The 21,101-nt window shown below is 40.0% G+C and overlaps 1 protein-coding gene across 1 annotated transcript in view; it reads right to left on the bottom strand.

The window, feature by feature from the left end:
- Nucleotides 1-3,069: 3,069 nt before the first annotated feature.
- LOC106490368 (stonin-1) overlaps nt 3,070-21,101 on the bottom strand; it is a 58,176-nt gene continuing 40,144 nt past the window's right edge. The window contains exons 6-15 of the mRNA XM_067294558.1: nt 15,917-16,018; nt 15,358-15,410; nt 13,392-13,493; nt 13,011-13,134; nt 11,257-11,312; nt 9,913-10,006; nt 8,024-8,625; nt 6,262-6,555; nt 5,417-5,506; nt 3,070-3,415 (exon numbers count right to left, since the gene is read on the bottom strand). Of these exons, the coding sequence (XP_067150659.1) occupies nt 3,308-3,415; nt 5,417-5,506; nt 6,262-6,555; nt 8,024-8,625; nt 9,913-10,006; nt 11,257-11,312; nt 13,011-13,134; nt 13,392-13,493; nt 15,358-15,410; nt 15,917-16,018 (1,625 nt within the window). The 3' untranslated portion in view covers nt 3,070-3,307. The remainder of the gene's footprint in view (nt 3,416-5,416; nt 5,507-6,261; nt 6,556-8,023; nt 8,626-9,912; nt 10,007-11,256; nt 11,313-13,010; nt 13,135-13,391; nt 13,494-15,357; nt 15,411-15,916; nt 16,019-21,101) is intronic.

The raw sequence follows: 21,101 nt of genomic DNA, 5'->3' as shown, positions 1-21,101 counted from the left end.
GTGCAGAAGTGCAAGAAACTCAGACAGTCCATACCTCTGGACTGGAAGAAGCTTTGCAGGCGCTCCCAACAAATACCTGCAATGTAGGTTAAGGGGAGGCGGAAGATCTGCAGTGATATGCATTCAGTAGCCAGTCTCTCAAACATGGAAGGGCTTGAAATAGCAACAGCAAAAACCTACTCTAAGCCCTAAAGCTTTTGCATTTGATAGCTCAGGAAGACACTAGATGGACCCCACATTAAGTTTTCTTCATAGAGAGATTGTGCTGGGCTAGAAAAATGCAGCTAAATGAAAACCAAGGGGATGCTTGATGGCCTAGCTAAGCCAGCTTCAGCACTCCTTTTGATGCAAGGCAACTGTGACCAGAAATAAGAGCCTGCTATGTATACTGTCAGCAAAGTTTCAAGAGGAAAGACGACAAGCAGCCTCTTTCTGATTTTAATTGCCAATGGTGATATGTGAAAAGCAGAATGGGATTAAAAAGAAAAAAAAAAAAAAAGAAAAAACACTGATGCACAACCCCCAAGTCTTACAAGAAGTTTGGGAAGTATGAGAGCAGTATTAAAAACAACTCTTTCAATTCCAGATGTGAAATCTATATTATCAATGTCATACACAGACTGTGTAGAGTTTGCAGCAGGCTGTCATAAAAAACTTCTAAAATGATGAAGCATGGGAAATGTTTCAAGAATGTTATAAAACAGCCAGATCAAGGTAACCAGTAGAAGGCATGTAACAAATATGAACTGGGAAAGCTTAGAAGAGATGGAAGAGAATAATCATTCCCTGCTCAAAAACTTGTATCCCACACATCCCTGTGCCCATTCACAGAGGAAGAAGCTCTGATAAGGGGCAGGAAGAGATGAGCAGTCACAATGATGCTCAGAGCTCTGGATCCTCTCCTCCCCACAGAAGCAATCTTTAACAACAGGAGCATAAAGATGCTGCAAGGAAGAAAAAGCTGCCCATCTTTTAAACTAGCTGAAACATTGGCACTTCTCAGCCACTTTATTTTATTGTGATTAGAGAAAAGATGTCCTATTCTCAGAAGCAATGTTCAAGGACTTAATGGCAGCTAGTGAATGGTGCGCATCTGATAGCATCCCATGGATTCGTGTGTCCTGTGCTGCACTGCCTTGGCTTCCAGTCTTTGTTCTGTAGCATCATTGCGCTGCCCAAATTGGAAGTGGTCCCCTGTTCATAATGTACACATTTACAGGGCATGAACACTTCAAAGCTTTCAGAAGAGTGCTGAAATATAAAAACATCCATCATGCTGTGAGTGCTGCATTTCCCATGCATTTTATGGGCCTAAAGTGCAGCATCAGTGCAGCTACTTAAAAGTCAGCTGAATGGGGAAAAAAGAAGTCATACACTCCAATATTGCTACTATCTCTAAGTACACAATTCTTCACCTCCCAGGAGCAGTATCTATAAGGGACAAAGGAAATACCATGCTCAGCTCAAGCCTTTTAGTTCAGTGTCCTGTCTTAGATACTGGATAGCAGCAGATAGGTCAGAAAGCATGCAAGAAACTCAAACGTAGTTAAAAACCTGCTTCCTGAGAAAGTGACCTTGTTGTTATGTCATCAGCACAGGGGTTTATACAACTATGAACAAGAAGTTTGGGGTTTTTTTTTCCATTTCTTCTCTGTATTCTTTCTCTCCAACTCTTCCCTGCTACTTCCCCTGTTTTCTCAGGCCCTCTGCCTCATCCCAGGGAGGAGGGATACCAAAGTGTCTCATGGTTTCTTTTCTCACCAGATTTAAAGGAGGCAGCCAGGAGGGAAGGGTGCCAGACCCAGTGTGTGGCACTATCCCTTTTAGCAGGAGCATCTCTTTCTGAGTAAGGCTGGCCTGGTTCTTCCCAGCTAGTTGGGAATGGGTAGAACAAACAAGTTTCCAATGCTGCCCACAAGAGGCTACAGTCTTCAATCCTCCCTCTCCAGGGGCCAACATGAGGACAACTGTGCAAGTGGAACCCCAGCCATCTGTTACAGTCATGGGAGTTAGAAGATCTTCAGTCATATTAGAAAAAAAAAAAAAAAAAAAAAAATCACCAAACAGCTGACAGTTTAAATAAACATTCCTTCCCCCTTCCTTTCTCCCACTCACACCTCCAAGTATAAAGGACTGGTGCCTCCCATATGACACCAAACTCCAAGCCAGTGTCCTTCCTGGAGAAGGAAAGCACTGTTGGGAGGCACAAGCAGGGCACTGTTTTGAGGCACACGCTTCTGGCACTTTACCATTTAGTACCTGAAACTAAAGCAACAAGGAACAGAGCGCTACAGCTATGAAGGGCTAAGGCCCAGCCCTGCAGGCACAGAATTTCTCTTTGATCTCTGGAGGAGCAAAGCAGAGGTGAACATCCAGGACTACTGGGAATGCAGTTCTCCTGGTGGAGTGAGCTACCAGCACATGCGTGGCTTGTGCACATTTCTCAAAGCAAATTTTAAATTTAAGGCAGACAAAAACAGCTCACAGGTAAAAATGCATGAGATGACATTTTATTATGCACAGTTTGTATCATTCACAGCTTCCTGATCTGCAGCCATAGAATGTAGTGGATATATAGAGGAGGAAAGTTAATTGACTTTGCATTGACAATGAAAATAAATCACATTTTAATGTTAAATCACACTATTACTTGACATTGAGGGTTAAAAAATAAACAATAATTCTCATATTTTGATAGCTCAAGGATCTTCCACCCACATTTCCTGACTTACATCTAAAGTGCTTGCCTTGAGGCTGAAGCAAAAACAAGCAAACAAACCAAAAAGTGCAGAAAGGGAGAGGAAGGGAAGGGGAGAAAAAGAAGAAAGTACACAGTTGAAACAGCCACAGGTCTCAAACTTGCACAAGTGTTAGCTTTTTTCTTCCCCAGCAGAATAATAAATCACTAAGAATTGTGCTGTTTTATACTGCAAGTCATATTTTAACTCATTTAAAAATGGAAAGAAAACCAAAGGAGTTGGAATTTACTTAAATATAGTCAGTTAGTATTCTATGACTTTTTCTTAAATTACTAATAAACTCAACATTTTAGTCATTAAAGCTGTTCATTTCAATTATGTTTCTTTGGTGGAAAAGGAATGAAATAATCAGAAAAGAGCAGCAAAGACAGATGAATAGCTAACAATACAGTGTTTTAATTTGCATTATTAACAGCACAGTTTTACACATTTTGTTTAACAAGTTAATTTTTTTCTAAATGGCAAAACAGTAGAATGTTTAGTTGCTTCACAGAAGGTTCATAAGGGAATAATTCCACACTCATTAAAGTACCTATTTCAGTGAAGTTTCACCACTCCGCATCTCCAATGGCTTTTGCAAAAACATAGTCTTTACCCCCAAAGCACATCACTCCATCTTTTAAGTAAAACTTCCACTTGTTCTTACTTCGATGTATCTGATAAAAAAATTAAATCAATGCCCCCCCAAACCCAAAGCATATATTAGACCATGCATAAAAACATACAGGTTTTTAAGCACAGCTTAGTTTACACACCTCATTTTTGCTTTAAAATTCTGATAGCCCCTAACATGTTAAACAGTGTTGCTCTTAAAAGAGCACAAATACTGGCAGCAGATTTGTTGCTTATAATGAATTTCCGCCCTCTCAAGTGAAATACTTCATTAATCTTAGTCTTGTCATATTCCAGTTTTCCTGTCTCCCTTTCAAAAACAGTAATTATATAAAACACCCTCCTTCCCTCCCCCCACAAAAGTAGGTAAGGGTAGCAGCCTGAAGTCCTAACACTAGAAGGAAAACAAGACAGTAATGGAGCAATTTGATTGTTGTATCCATCCCAACACATAAACTATACTTGTTTGCAAGGTGCAGTAACTGAAATGCAGTAGTTTCCACTTCCCATACACATAGCAAAGCAATACTGCTTGCAGAAGGACATTAGGATAAGGCAAAACCCAGGAAAGCATTACTCAAAAGCAAATGCTATCATACAAAGCAGTATGAAAGAATTTTCCTATTCTGTTTCTTAAGAGGCCTGCAAAATATCTACACTGCAGAATGTGTTTTCAGCATCAGTCTATTTTCAATTCCAGAAAACTGGGTGAAAGGAGAACAGCACAGTCATTTTGCCTGCAGCATTCTTTTATAGGTAATAAGATAATGTATATTTTAACTGTTTACATCCATTTTTTACCAGACCTAAATGTTTTATTAAATCTCTGTAGGAAATAGAAATAACCAACAACTCCACCAACTTGTTTTTTGTTTCAGTTTATACAATGAAAGTAAAATTAAAAAAAAATCCACAACTGTCAGTTTATAACATCTGGTATTAAATTCCCTATAGGCAGGTCCAGTGTTGAACTTCATATCAGTTTTTAAAAGTTTTCAACTAATTTTTCAGTTCATCACAAAATATATATATATATATTTATAGTTATAGATAGCAACATCAACTACCTATCACATCCATAACATCCAAATAAGTTACGCTTCAAAACTTACGGTACCTTGTCAACACAATGCAGACCAACACTGTGGCTCAATTTCAGATGCATTTTCTACACATATCCCTATAACTACGATTTTCCAAATAACTATTTTCAGAAACACTCAATCTGTTACACTTTAACAAAAATCAATTTTCCTAGCAGCCCACTGCTTCCTAGAATACAGACCCCCATTAAGGTGGGTCTAGTTGAACACACAAAAATAATCACTGATTACTTCCAAAAGCATAAAGAAAGTCACATTCTTAGCAAGCTATTAGACAGCTTTCCATATTTGGTTTCAAAACAAGGTGTGCACTTTGTTTTGTCAGCTTTTACACTATAGACATACAAGTATCCAAAAAAATACCAACGTTTAAGGGGGGTTTGGGGTTTTTTTTTTGTTTTTTTTTAGTTTGATCACCAGTAGTTCAAAATAAAGTTGAAGTTCAAACATTTACATAGGATGGGCCTTTTGTGCTCCTTAAGTGCTTTGCTTTTCAGAAAAGACAGATTTCTGGTAGTAAGATCTTCTCAGGAAGCACTTTAAAGACATACACTATAAAAGACAACACACTCCTCTTTCCTATTACCCATTTCAGTGGTCTTAATTCATAGTTGAAAATGCATACATACATCCATGGAGCAGTCCATATTACTTAAAAGTTAAGGATGTGCATAAGCATTTGCAGTACTACAAGTCCTCATTTTTCAAGATTCAGCCCCCTTCTGTTTTCCTTTAATAGGCTGTTATATGCCCTTTATTTATCCTCATTTCAGAAAAGAGTAGATAAGTCTTCTGATTACTGTCAGCTAAACACAATTTAAACACTCAATTATTACAGCATTTGATTTTCTTTAAAAGGCACTGACAGCAGACAAGATGTGGATTTGCTGAAGATATTATTTAAAATGATTAAGGAACAAAGATAAGATTTATATACTGTACCTTGTCATACTGACAAACTATCACATTATCGGTGTCAAACAAGTCCGGAGTGTCCTGTTCACTGACATCATCACCAGAATTTAAGGGGTCCTAGAGAATAAAACTGTATTTAAGTAGTATTTTTTACATTCTTCCAAATAGCATTGAATATACTTGACATTAAACACAACTAGGACAATAAAGGTTGCCACACCAAAAAAATCAAGACCTAGAAGCTCTGAAGATCATGTTACATCTTTACATGCTTATGTTCTAAAAACAAAAACACCTAAAACAAAAAAGACACGGGTCAAAACCAAGTTAGACTGTTAGCTAAAAGACAAAGGTGACCACAATACGGAGAATACTAATCAACTGCTGTTTATCCAGTCAGGATTCTACAGACAGATTCTCTTGTGAATCCCAAGGACACAGAGTTGCATATCTTTAAGAAAAGCCTTTTCCTGGGAAACAAATATACTTGTATCACATATTGTTCTCTTCTCCAACTAATCCCCTGGAGTTCTTCATAAGGAAAAGAAAACTAGATTTGTATCCTGATCTTAAATGAAATAAAACTCCATTCCACTGAGGCCAAGACTTCACCCATATAACTTCAATTCTGGTAATTAAGTGTTTTAATCCATCCAATAAACAAACGATTCTCAACATCTCTTTCATTTGTTCACACTTCTCACAATGAGTTCTCAAATAATTCCTCAGTAGTACCTCGTGCCTCCAGAGGTACGGAGCTTAACTATGTGTTCTGTGTTAAATAGGTCAGGAGTTGTTCTGGGTTTTGCAGTTCAATATTTGAGATAGATAAACAATTGTAACTTGCTTCACGAGGCTTAAAAGTAAATTACCTCCTCAACTATATCTATCTGAGGCTCTTCGTTATCACCACTACTGCTGCTAGACTCTGTGTTTGATAGGCTGTCACCTTCTTCATCCTCTTCTTCATCCTCATCCTCCAGAACTTTTAGATCCTCCGATTCAATAATGCCAATGAATTCATTCTCTTCCATATCTTTTGTATGTGCTATTTCTTCCTTGGGAGAAACATCACCAGTTCCATCTAGCTGAATTATGCCTTCAATGTCACTGCAGATATCCTTCTCTGTTCGCAAATTAGATTCCATCTGCTCAGTAGGTTCCATCTGACAGGAATAAAAGAGACCAGAGACAGCTTATGAATTAACACTGAATAGCTTTCATTGTTCAGTACAAAGCCTTAGATTTTTGTTTAATGCAGCAACAAAATCTGGGGCACTGAAATGGGAGTGTCAAGTCCTGGCCTACTTGTAAGCCCTGAGTACATTTGAAAATCTTGTTCTTACACCAACCTCAAATGGAATCCATGTCAAATTCTTCCTCAGTAATATAGAAAGACATTTTGCTAGACTTTAAACACTATTGCACTTGACAAATGACGACTTTAGAAAGATGATTGAGTTGGCCTTTAGAATTTCTATTGCACAGGAAATTCCAATATTAAAAAAAAATAAAATAAAAAACCTACTACCCCCCAAAATAGTATTTTTCATTTTGGAAATAAAAGTTAAGGTGAAATCATCGTTCTCCATCAACTCAAAATGCTTTGTTTAAATAAGATACAAAAAGCTGAGAGAGCGCAAGAGTAAATATTTTAGTACTTTAAGTTACTGTTCATAGAAACATTACAATTCCTAAGCAGAGAGCTCACAGGAGCATGAGGGCTTTAAGTTTTCAGTCATCTTAGTTTTCTCATTAAATCTTTATTGTAGCACTGAATTCACATCCATATACACTTTCTAATTCAAGAAAATAACACTTTGCTTTGACCTTCTATTCTTCCTACTGACAGTCTACATCATCCTACCATTAAAGTTCAGATGAGCAACATAATATGCTTTCTATTTACTGTCATTTGCATTTAATAAATTTGTCTCAATCACATATAAGCAATAAAACTCAAAGTCAGCAAGATAACATGAACATAAAGTATCTGTAAATAATTTCTGGAACAAAGATTAGATGAGGAAAGAGGCTTGTTAAATTAATTTAAATTTTCACACAGCTCTAGCTGAATCTTAGTTTGTTCAGGCTTTTTTTCCCCCCTAAGGAAATACATTTCCTTCCAGCAGATTTTCACTTTGATCAAATCTGATTTTTCAAACTCAATATGAACTCTCAATGCAAGTTAATTGCTCTTCACATCTTTGGGGTTAATATTAATCCCAGGTTGTCCCCTACTGGCCAGAATCCACCTACAAATTTAGTGGCAGAATGACCTGGAAGATTTCAGAGGGTCATTCACATATGCTCAGAGTCAAAAAACAATACTGAAAAATACTTTATAAACCTAAAAATGCATTATAGCCATTCATTTCCTTTTTAGTGTTTGTTTTTTAGAATTTGACATTCCATTCAATCCAAGTATTTCAGCAATATTTGTGACTGAAATCCTAAATGTGAACATAAGCAGTCAGCTGCTGCTATCCAAAATAGACTCAAGAAAGAATGAACTTTAAAAAAAGAAAAAAAAAAAAAGCTATTTATCACTTACAGATGTGTTTAACAACATCCCTTATGAGACTTGTTCCTCAGACAGCCATCAACAATGTTCATATTTTCACCAGGTCCTACCTTGTCAGCGAGAGCGACGCTCTCCTGATCTTTCAGGACAGCATTATCATCCAAACTGTGGCCCATGATAATCAGCTCAATGATATCATCAGACACCTGCTGCTGCACCGACCCCTGAGGCTCTGTGTCTAACTGCCCCTCCACATCCGGCAGCATGCTGCTTGGGTTGTTTGCCAGTGATTCAGCCGGAGAAAATACTTCAGAGGTTTCTGAAGTGAACACAGCTGTATGAAGATCGCTGCACTGGGATTTTTCCGTCAAGTCTGCTTGCTGATTCAATGTTGCATTAGTCGCAATTTGCTGCTGACTTGTAGTAGGCTGCTGAACCAACGTAGCATTTGTAGAGTTTTCCAGGCATTTTCCTTCCATGACACTTGGTTGAAAGACCATGGTCTGTTGGACAGCAGGCTTCTGGGGTTGCAACGTTTCAGCAGTTGCCTGGACAGAAGGTGCATTCACCTGTGCAACACTGGCAATGTTGGCTCGCAGAACTGAAGGTTGCCCAAGCTGCTGAAATATCTGCTGAATAGGATGCTGTAGAATACTTGCATCTCCTGGGGCCTGTGTAACCATAACAGGCACATTTACCTTGTAAAGGTGCCCTACAAAGAGAAAAGTTAAACTGCTTCAACAGGTTAAACTACAGATCCTTACAGGCTACCATCCTGTTTGCTAGTAACAGCCAGTAGCAAATACTCAGGCAAGCCACGAGAATCAAGACGCACGCAAAGCAGTACCTTCCCCACACACACTTTCAGCCTTTGACAAGTAACAGTTCAGAGGCTTTCCGAGTCAGAGGTTTCATCCAGAGCATCATGTTGAATACCCATTCTCAGACCTATCAAGCATGACTTCCGACATTGCTTTTGTGAACCCATTTATATATTTGGCCTTCACAATACCCTGTGGCAATAAGTTCAACAATTTAATTACATACTGGATTAAAAAAAATAAATAAATCCTTGTTTTAAACCTGCTTCCAAGTCATTTCAGAAACGAGAATACAAGACAAAGCAGTGAACAGCCGTTCCCTGAATAAAAGGATAGTTCACTCTTAAGGACAGCTAGGCATCTCTTCTTAAAGCAGAAGACTCCTAGTTTATCTGTCCTCTCCTTGTATGATAACTACTCCAAATACTGAACCTTTAAATTTATTATTGTTATCAATGTTAGAATTAAGATGCCAGAGCCAAGTTCCCAATTTCATTTAATTATACTGTTCCCCATATACACCATGTATACACACAGAGAATCACCAGAAACAGCCTCTAGGTCTCAAATCTTTAGGAGGTATACCTGAACAGGTATCTAATGGCATGCATTTCTCAAAAAACAGCATTTTAAAAGGGGACCTATGACTGAACATAGGCTTTCAACTCATCACACCCTAAGCAGTACCAGCAAATGTTCTGTAGTAAAATTAACCAACTTAGGCAACATTATCAGCAAGAGAGGGTAAGCAAAAAGAGTAAGAGGCACTTGGATTTTATTTAAAGAAGAAATAAATTTGATTCTGAAGCATCAGAAAATGTCTTTGCCTGTTTAAAATATGAAAGGCTGTCCCTCATGTAAGACAAGGGGATGTCTATGTCTGGACTGACAAAGGTACACACTCACCAGCACTTTTAAAACAAAGCTTGGCTCCCCAGATGATGCCATCTTAACTGATGTTGCAAGAGCACGTAACTGACACATTGTAACTAATCCGTTTACTTGCTTTCTTCATGTAGCAACTGCAAGCACAAACTACAAAGGAGGAGGAAGAGAACTGGCTCTACCCAACCATACTTTAACTTCACATTTGTTTCATTTACTCTATTTGGGACCATCTTTCAATATCCACATACAGTCAGTGCACTATACCATTTAAGATCTCTTTTCAGTCTTACCAGATGCCATCTGTAGCGTCACTCCAGCAGGTACATGTAGAGGATAAGCAATACCCGAAGGGAGAGCAAGAGTTGCACCTGGTCGTGAAGCACCCTAGATACACAGGAGCTTTATTAAGTCATAGTTCATACTTTATCTCTTAGGGCCTAAAACTCACATTTAACTTATTTGTTAAGAAACAGGAATGAGTACCTTTTTGCGATCATCTTTACTGAAGAGTTGCTTCAGACTTTTGAGGTAAAGGCAGATAAAGAATACTCTGTATTGAAAGGATGATGACTTGCCCTAAATGCTTTCTTATTTTCCAGTTATCATATACCCTTTTCCTTTTTGTTAACAGAACACTTTCCTGTAGCCTCTCAACGTACACATGATCCAGAATGCTACTTTCCCACTCAGAGCTGCTTTTACCTGAGCTTAAACTTCACACAGCACAGACTCCTTGCCTAGGCCTATAAAGTCACTTCATAGCCTCTTTTTTCTCTCAGAAAGTAAACAGTTGGGTGTAAGTCACCCTTTCAAACTAGCTATTCCTGGGAAATCCAAATTAATTTAGAAAAAAAAAAAAAAAGCCAGGGAACTTGCATGTTACTCAAATACCTTCCCAATATTACATTTCAGCCTGGCAAGCAGACTTAGCTTGAGGCTCCATAGGCACTCAGTACATTCATCAAGCTCTGACACTAAAAAGAAGAGACACCCCCCCTCCTCCCCTCTCCCAAAACAAATTCGGCCATATGAGGAGTTTGGAAGCTGTCACTCCAAAAACACTCACTTGCTTCTGAATGACTTCTAGGCCTCTCAGGTAATGCTGTTTCCAGCTAAATTAGCGCTGGCATTTCCCAACCATACATTATTTTAACACCCAGTAATAATAATGGATGTGTGCACACACATTTCCACTACACTCCCACCCCAGAGGCAGCCATGTCCTCCAACACACTTCCTGGCTCCGCTGCTTGCAAAACCAACTGGTACATCCCCATCCTTTTTCACTGCTCAAACAGCAGCAGGAGAGAGTGCAGCAGCAGTCTGCTCTCCACAGACTCTCAACTTTTGTATGGTTTTCATCAAAATAATGTGGGCTACAAGTATCAAACTGAGTTTCTCCAGCTGTTGATACTCTCTCAGCAGGACTTCTACTCCCTTGTCTGCTATACCACATTGTACACAGACAAAATTGTCAGGAGAAATGCTACCTTTTCAGTCTCTAAATGTTGTCCTCAAGTATCTATACCTGGAAAATATTTAATGTTCACCTTCTCTCAAGTGACAAACTTAACTTTATCATTTAGAATTCAGTACAATCAAACTGAGAACAAAATGGCACTGCAGCTACGTACCAGGTCTGCTGCTGTGAAATGCTGGAAACCCCTGCCAGCTGGGATGACTAAAGAAGCTATGCAAAAAAATAATTATAAGAAAAAAAATAAGTATTTTAAATAGACATATTTGATCATTCAGTACTTTCCAGCAAGCATAAGTGAAGCTGGAGTAATCTAAGTTCAGCTCATGCTCATTAGATCAACATATAAGTAAGCACATCTACATAATGTTGCTGAATACACTTTCTTTTATGTTCCTTCACATTTATGCTGAACTCAGTTTTTATTATTATTTTATATTCTGAATTTATAAAACTTGCATTTTGTCAAAAACTGGTCTTGGAGATTTTGTTGTTTTAAAAAGATCAAACAGTTAAATAGAAATATTTAATTTTTTTACAGTGCAACTCACTTAAGTGTGACATTTCTACTTACTACATCACCTGCAGGGACAGATGTACAATGCTTCCATTTTAACACAACCAAGCATGTATATATCAAATGCACTGTCCTGTCCACATGAGGAAGATTTGTAAGTAATTTTCTGCACCAGTGCTAATCCAATGGTGTGAATGGTAGGAGCAGTAGGATGGGATTTTCAAAAGCATTCACTGCTGAGTTCAGTGCAAGAAGATAAGTCAAAAAGAAAGTTTTCACAGGCTTTAGTAAGAGCAGAATTTAGGCAGCCCTAACTACTTTGAAAACCTCAGCCGTAGGACAATTCAAGACCGTTTAAAAAACAAAAAAAAAGTGCACTGGCTTCAACAGATTCTGTTCTGCCTTAGTACTAGCCACCCTTCCAAAAATTAGGAGTAATAAAGTAAAATTAATTAAATATAAGGCCTCTAATAGCTAACAAATGCAAAAGTATATCCCTTTTAACCAGATGGAATAAATAAAACAGTCTGTCTCCAAAAACAGTGCATTCAAACATGAAGAGTGAAAAAAAAAAAAAAAAAAATCAAGGGTGCCTGCTCAGGCTTGAATGGTTGCCCATGGAAACATGCACTATAATACAGATTTTAATTATATCACCACATACGATTTTTCTCCTTCATGGGAAAAGTCTTAAATGTCCTCTCACATTGGGAGAGGCTTCAGCTGAGCATTACATTCTGCCTTAACATCATCATAGTGGTCAGCTGGACTTAATCAAGACAAATAGACTTTGAAGTCAGAGTCTGTGTGAAAATCAGCTGCTTCTGTATGATGTGAATTATCTGCTTTTAGAACTAACTGAAAGACAAACAAACAAAAAAATCCCCAAACCCACACTCTTATATTTTGAGCAAGGATTCACATCATTTACAAATATGCATATTTAAGATGTGTAGACAGATTCAGCTCCAATATGATAGCAGAGCTGCATGGCACAAACATGCCATATAACCCTCAGCACACATCATGCCACACATGGCTATAGGGAAGTGAAAGCTTAACCGTTCTGGTGAATTTGCAATTGAAGGTTACTTTTCTGGACTATGCACAAGGCAGCTAAACTTCTCTTCATATTTCCTTGCTGAAAATAAGCAGCAGGTCAAGGGCAGCTAGATGCAATTGCATTAGTTTACCAAAATTTAGTTTGTCCTCTATTGGTCAAATTCTATTTTCAGATACATACTGTACCCCATCCTCCTAGATATACACATGAGCACTGCAAACCAGGATTATTCCAGCACCCTCAAGTCTTCCAAAAAGATTCTTGAATCACTGAGCTATTCTTAAATTGCATCTGTTGTGTCAACAATCTGTTGCATTCAACAACATCCAACCTGCTGAAGCCTGCAGAGCACGATGAAAACTGTGCGGCAACTGCAGAGTAAACTGTGGTGAGTGGTGGCTATGTCTGAAGAAGCCTTCTGTTGCTTTCGACTGCATCACCTTGGTTTCCCAAAGCTGCAGAAAGAATATTATTAAAGTCACCAGATATCAGCTTAAAAAAAGATAATCAAATTTCACTAGTTTTTCAAGAGTAAGCTGACTGATTCTATCCAATAAACATGGTAACAATCACTACTAGATTTTGACTTCCAGGAGCCCAATTCATCATTCACAGAATATTTGCAACTCTAAGTTAGAAGAAAATTTGCATGTTTCAGAGGGCAAAGAGAAAAAACACAGAGTTTTTATTAATTCAGGTGAACCCAACAAACCTGCTTCAAGTCTTTCAGAACTTGTTCCTCTATACCCTCTTCTGCAAAGAGTTCCCGAACACCTTCAATCACATCTTCGATAATGGATCTGTAGAGTTTGGGCTATACAAAACAATTTAAAGCATTTACAAGTTAAGATAAAGATTAAGTCATTTGCAAAGATAGCACAAAGTCTAATCTGGCTGCATAAACTACCATTACAAACTGAACATGGAGAGATCGGTGCAATATGTTGAATGCTCTACCAAGTGCACAGACCTGCAAGTCCACCAGATCTGCAAGCCCCACTCATTCTTCTAAATCCATAGGACTAATGAGACATCCCTGGAAAAATATTGACTTTTTAGCCTTGAAATATTGGTTTCTGTGGGCTACAGAAATGCTCAAGAAAATCCTAGAGACATTAGGAGAACAGCTACTGTGGTATATTTTCAAAATAGCATATTTGAAATGATCGTTTAAAATTGATATTTACTGTGTGGTATCATTCTAGCAGCACTGGCTAACGTCAGCCCCTAACTTGAAGGGCAAATAACAATAACTAAAAAAAGAGAAGTGACAATTCTGTCAGAAGCATGATGTGAATAACCTGTTATGAGTTGAGCATGAAACACAGAGATATTCCTTTGTGGCAGTAATCAGATGCTATACAGTAGCTTATCTATGGAAATCACTACAGCTAATAGTTTAACGCTATAGTTGTCAACATATATCATTTGTCTCATATGAGACGACAACTATAACATGACATGTTATTCTCTCTCCTGTGCATATCAGTGATTAGATGCTAATCCTCCTATCAGGACTGGACAACAGGCACAACCACATATAAGCTTCAAGGTTCACCCACTCAGATCCAAATATAAAATAAAAAGCTTTTAGCATTTTAAAGCTTTTTAATCCTGTCATCGCCATCAGAATAATCTGCTAATAGAAGGCCAAAGTATGAAGTTAAGGTTTTTAGGAAACCTCAGCAGTTAGGACTTCAGGATCTGAATTATCTACATTTGTCTAACTTAACATCAAATTAATTTTTCACTGCTGTGAAGTTGTTCTAAATTGCAGATGAAAACCAATTTAAGACAACTATAAGTTATTATTCAGTTACAGGTTATGGTCTTTGCAAAAAGTGATCAGCGCAAAATAATGCTATTGTAAGATGACCATACTCATATACGATTTCGCATGGGAGGCTGGAGCTCCCTAGGACTCTCCCAGCACATTTCAGGAGACCAGCTCAAGAAGGGCTGGGGGGAGCTCGACTCTTGCATCACCACACTAAAAAATGTTGATGAGCCCATGTATCAAATGCTTGGCCTTCACTGCTAATTCAGAAGAGAAACTGAGTTTAAATCAATTTGCTTTCAATGGGCCTACTCCTCTCCCCAGGTTGGCCAAGCTACATTGCATTAAGTTCATTTTTACAGTAAGCACAAATATTATGTTATATATTATGTTCAAACTGTACAAAGCAACTATAAAATTCAACCATTAAGTACTTCCAAATCAGAGCAAAGGAGGCCACTGTGCATATGCTAGGGTACTCCAGTTACACCCCATCCCGCACACACCCTCCTCTGCAAGGAGGAGGCCACACCACAGCGCCACAAACCAAGCACCTCCAGCCTTCCTTACATACCAGCAGACAGGAGGGCGCGATTAATGCCCCGCTCCAGAAAAAAAAAGGGGGGGATACTTAAAATTATCCTCTTATCCACTGCCCTGCTAAACATTTTCCTTAATAAAACCAAAAAGGGGGAGAAAAAAAGCCCCCCAAGCTTTCCAAGCTAACCCCAGGCCCCTCCTTTCCCGGGCAAGGCCGCCCCGCGGAGGTGGCGGCTGGAGCCAGCCCGGGCTTCGCCTCGCCCAGCCCCGGCCGCTGCCGCCGCCCGGCCACGGGGACGGGACGGGACGGGACGGGACGGGACGGGACGGGACGGGACGGGACGACGCCGCGGCCCCTCACCACGGGGTTGCCGTGAGCCATGGCTGCAGCCCCCGCCCCGCGGCACCGCCCGCCTTAAGGCGCCGCCCGCCGCCGCCGTTGCCATGGCGACGCGGCCTGCCTCGCCGCAGCGGGGCCGTCGCCGCCTCGGCTCCTAACGGTCGCAGCCCTGCGGTAACGCGCGGTGGGACCAGGGAGCCATGTTCAGAGCAGATAGTGCTTCTGCGCATCTAAAAAATACACTGTGTTTCGCTAATAGTGTGTGTGTGTGGGGGGGGGGAATTAAGCTGGTTCTCAAAATGGAGGAAGAGTCACGCTTTCGGTTTTGGTGGTGAAATTGTTGGAAAGGTGGTTGGGCCACAGACTGTGTGAAAGCAAAAAATATTTGGTGACGTCCAAATGTTTTGCTCCCGCTGCGCGTGATGTCACTGTCCTTCGGCCTCTGTGCACCCCCGTGGGGCTGCGTGTCCCCGCCAGCGCAGACTGGCCAGGGGACGCGCGGAGCACGCCAAAATGTGACAGGAGCCCTTCCAGCTGCAGCTTCCCTGACATCCCGGCAGGCGGGAGAATCCCGACTCACCTGTGATCAAGCACTTTGGTTTGGTTTGGTTCTTCAAAATAATTAATACTTTCAACACAATTTTTCCAACGGAAAATTTCCTTTTTGCAGATACTACAGATCCTGTGAACAACAGTCAAAGGGAAAAATTGGCAGCATCTCCACAACGGGCATGTAATCGCTTCCAGAGGAAATAAATAATGTGGTCAACCTGGATGATTTCAAGAGAAAAGGCAGCGTGGACAACAGCTGCAGTGCCGGTGCTAAAGCACCCGAGAGACCCAGGCTTTATTCTCAGCCCTACTCGGCAGCGCAGAGCGAGTCACTTTGCTGTTCTTTGTCTCAGCTTCTGCTGCTCCTTTGTCTCAGTTTTGCAGTTTGCCTGCAAAAAGCGGCGATATTTTAAAAGTAGCCTACTGATGAAAGATGCTTTTCTAGACTATCATTATTCCCAGCATAGACAAAATGGAATAGAGAGCATGTTAAAAGTCCCATGCTTCCCTCCTCTCCCCGCACACAGGATAGACAGATCTGCCTGGCAAGTGGGAACACCTTTCTCTGGGGGGCTCCCTTTTTTCCTCCATATCACTGAAAAAAAACAAGAACACTGGGAAATAACTGAGCGCTGGTTACTAAACCCAGGTTTCTTCTTTCAGCTCCATGGGCCAAAGAGGAACCAGCCACACACAGAGAACAAGGGAGCCAAAGGCCCCAGTTTGCACTTTGGACCCTGACCTCTAGCACAACCTGAAGCAAATCCGCTGGCTTTTTCAGTCTGAAACATCAGCTTTTGTGCACAGAGGAAAGGAGACTTTGTTTGGAGAACAGAAGGCAACAGAATTACATATGCCACATAGTGTGAAAATATACCTAGGAAAACTGGATGGAAAAGCGTATTATCTTGCACTAATAAACTCTGAAGTCATTATTACCTCATAAACAGGAAGATAGCTGAAGCTCCCAGTTAAGTAGCAGCAATCTGGTACAACTACACAAATTATTGCTTACATTTGCAGCAATCTGTTCATATGTTAATAAAGAGATTTACCAATTTAGCAGTTACTCTTCTGGAAAAATGTTCATTATTCTTATATTTATAGGAAAGTACATATTTTTGTCTTACTTTATACACTTTCCATCCATACATAGATCAATATTACCCTGACCATTCTGAGAAACCAGTATCATTGTTTTTTTCTTTTTCCTTTCTTTTTGCTTTTCAGGTAACTATGTAGATACAGTGCTATATGGTGGTGTGAAGAGAAGGCTCGCCCTTTAAGCTTTAGTCTCTAAGGCTGAGTTACACATCAAGAACAACAAGATTTTAGTGAAAATGCTGAGAGACCCTTAATTATATAGCTAGACTAGCACCTACAACAACAAAAAAAAACTTTCCATAATAACACTGTAAGCTGCGTTTTCATGAATGAGACAAAGAGGAAACGCAATTTTCTATTGAAGTAATTTTGCTCTGCAACAGTATATGTTTAATGACACTGCCTAGGTCTTGAATTAAATGGCAATTGCTTATTCAGCTGTTTGTATGCCCCACATCATCACAAGAAGGCGGCAAACCATGTTGCTTTGCTTATAGAGTAATTTAAATAATAAAACACATTTTTAAAGCGTGGTGTTTATTTGAAACCGTCTGGGATAGTGCATGCCAAGAGAGTCATTATTCTTTTTGTGCCTGATTAGTCCTGTCATGTTAGCAGAGATAGCAGGAAGAAGTTGCAGCCTTCAGGATCTCTCTGGGCCCTGAAGGTTGCAGATGGTGATTCTGCAGCTGATTGCAACATATTCATGAGAGATAAACCTGATGCGTAGACATCCATCTGGCAGAATGTTTTACAGCAGTTTTATAGCACAGAAGGAACATTTATAAATCAGCTCCCCACTTTCTACGCTCCTTCCTTTATCTAGGGATTACAAAGTTCCTTGAAGCCGGCACAATCTCTGCGTGTAACTTCAAAAGGGGAAGGAGAGGGAGACTGGGGAGTGTTATACCAAGGGACTTCTCAGCCTTCTCAAATAGTGATTGGGTGACTTTGGCTCTCTCCACATGGTCGTTTGCAGATGAAAGCAAACAAGCTTTGCCTGCACTTCAGGTTGACAGTGTGCATCTGTTGTTGAATACACCTAATACATCCCACCAGCAAAAGGCAGTGTAGACATACCCCGTGTGTTGCAAATTATACCCTTGGTATTGCCAATGAACACAAAAGATCCATCGCCAAGGTTAATGCATCATTCCCTTCTGGCAAGGGACACTAGTCTAAGCCTCCTAATAGTACATGGCTATCGGCATAGAGAAAGTAAAAACTGGGGATAGAATACAACCTTTGAAGCTGCGTAGGGAGGTTGCAGAGAGCACTTTCTACTAACCAAGGCATTTATGCTTTCATCTAAGGTCTGGCAACAAACTTTATATAATTTCTTTTAGAAATTCCTAGAGAAGCTGTCTTTTAACATAAGCATTGCGATCAGTGTGTCCACTGAACACATGAAAAAGTCTGTGGAAAAATTAAATCTTCTCTGAACAAGACAAAATATAAAAATATCTGTGGATAGCATTACTTACTCTGATTGGATAACTTTGCTATTGGTAACCTTAACACAGTGTCCAAATCTTGCAATATAAAGCACAAATTCATCATGATTTTCATGCTTATGGATTTTGTTATCATTTAACCCCATTTTTAAGAGGGGAAACTGAGACACAGACACACTAAGAATCTTGCCCATGGTCACAAATGGTAGTCAGGAACAGCATCCAAGTTTCATCGATCTTGGTTTCGCTTCCTATCAGATTGTCTGTGTCGTGGTCCCTTTAACAGCTCACAAGTGTTTTAGGAGTCAGGCTGTCTGGAGATTAGCATGCTGTTCAAATCCTCATGATTTTTCAGGGTTTTGTCAGCATTTGGGATAGTGCTGCTTAAGGGCACCTCAAACGTTCGTTTACTGGACAGGTTTTAATTTGTAATTATTTATACTCCTCTTGGTACATGATGTCTAGAAAAGATTTATTTTTGGATGATGAACCTTTATTAATCATTAAAAAATTTACATTTTCAAATGCCTTCCTTCTAGAAATGGAGATCCTTAGGAAATTCAGATGCTTGGTAATGGATGCCCTCTTCTGTTGAAATACAGTACTGTTGGTGTAAATGCATAGATACTCAACTGTACAAGTATTGAATTCTTTCTAAAAGCATATTTTATAAATACCATCTTGCCCTTTCTTCTAAGTAAGAGTAATCATTCTTAAAAGGAAGTGGTTAGAGAATATGGGCAGTCCTCACGGAGATGCATCGACACAGGCAGAACTGTAATTTTGTTTTGAAGTAAGATATTCTCTAACATGCTCCCTTTGTTTTCAGCTGTTGACTCATAGATACACAGCACTCTAGCATCATAACCAATTTTATTAACAGCATGATTTTGTTACAAGCCCCATCATTTCCTTCAGAGTTCTGATATAGGTAACACCGGAACCTCTGGTTTGTTCTGCTTTCACTGATCATATGCGACTCCTCCGTTTTTTCAAGTACCTCTCCTTTTTTACCTGATTTAGACCACTTTATCAGAGGAACTGTGGAAAGAACTGTCCCTTAATTCAATTTAATGACAAATTTTCAGGACACCGGGGAGAATAAGAAGGAATCTGTACAAACTGGTGTATAAAAATGGCCCTCTAGATGGATTGAATACACTGACTAGTCCTGTGTATCTGGGCTCCTTGACAAGCGCAGTGTCTTATGCAGTATGAGTAAGCCCAATTAAGGATGAAATAAGCCTTGGATCTCCTTAATGCTCACCCTGATACCCTGCCTTAGGTGGAGAGAAAGCATCAAAGTGAAATAGCCGTCAGCAGCAACCTCACTGTCCTTATTCTTGTCCCTACTTTCTACTATATTCTTGCTCCTGCCCCACTCAGTGCTCATCTCCTATTCCTTCTCCTCCTTGACTGTCTGCCCCGATCCCCTGGGTACCAAGGCTGTTTATAATATCCTTTTTGCCAGGAGAGAGCCCAACCTCCCTCCCTGTGTCCCCAAGAAAAGTTCCAGTGCAGCTCCCTCCCCTTTTGCCTAGTCTTTCCCTTCGTCTCTCTCTACTGTTGTTTTACTCCCTGCATCAATGGGTGAAATCCCACTCCCTCCTCTCCTGTCCATAACAGCCACCTATCTGCTCCTGGACCCCCCAGCTCCACTCTGTTGTTTCTAAGAGAAAAGTAAAACAGAGAGGGAATCGTAGAGAACACATCGAGTCAGGGGGCAGTGGGAGGATAAATGCCAGAAACATTATTTCTCTTTATTTCAGTTAGCTACTGGGAGTTCATAGTTGAGCAGGTGATTACTGAAGTCCAGGCGGTTTTAATGTTAAGTTAAATAAGAGCAGAAGAGCAGGTTCTGCTCAAGGGCAGTTTGCTACGTCTCACTTTGCATTACCTAATTGGAAGAAGAAGTCAGAGCTACCACAGTAGCTCCTTTCGCCAGCAGTGTTTTTGCAGCACTGACATTTGCTGCCTTTGAAACTGCCACTAAGGTCAGGTTGGTACGTGACTTTGAGAGACAGGTTCAAGTACAGCTTAACAAGAAGGTTCTTGTGCTTATTGTCTAATTGATACCAGTTTAACTTTACTAAAGAATGACTCAGACATACAAAGATTAAGCTACATTGCCACATTAGTCTTGGAAGTGCTTATGTGAGGATCCCAACGTTGGTTAGGGTCTTCTTCCTGACACTCTCTTTCAGGGCAAGCATATCTGGGCTGCTGGCACCTAACTGTATGCACCATTTCATTCTTTTTTTTCCCCAAACTACTTCTGAGACACCTGGATGCAACTGTTGCACACCGACCTGACAGTATTAACCACATAATTAGCAGCAAAAATATTCAGTGATTCATTCTGGTAGCTCTGTGGAAACAGTTTCCATTTGCACATTGTGCCTTTCCATGAAAGGGGCTGAAACAGCATTTCACCTTTTCTCTCCAGGCAATGGATGGCTCCCGCCATTTCAGATAAACTGTCATCTAAAGCCTGGTGTCAAAATTTATATTTAGACAGTAAAATCTAATTAGCATTACAGATGAATTGGCAGATGCAGGTCCCTCCCTAGAGAGCAGTCCAACAAGTTTGCAGTGGTAGGATGCCTCTGGGTATCGCCAGGCTAATACCTAAGTTCCCACTTTAAATCCTCCCTG

Source organism: Apteryx mantelli, chromosome 3 (assembly GCF_036417845.1).
Source record: "Apteryx mantelli isolate bAptMan1 chromosome 3, bAptMan1.hap1, whole genome shotgun sequence".
NCBI classification, from domain to species: Eukaryota; Metazoa; Chordata; class Aves; order Apterygiformes; family Apterygidae; genus Apteryx; species Apteryx mantelli.
Note: the sequence above shows the minus strand (reverse complement) of the source record. Positions and strands in the feature narration are given on the sequence as shown.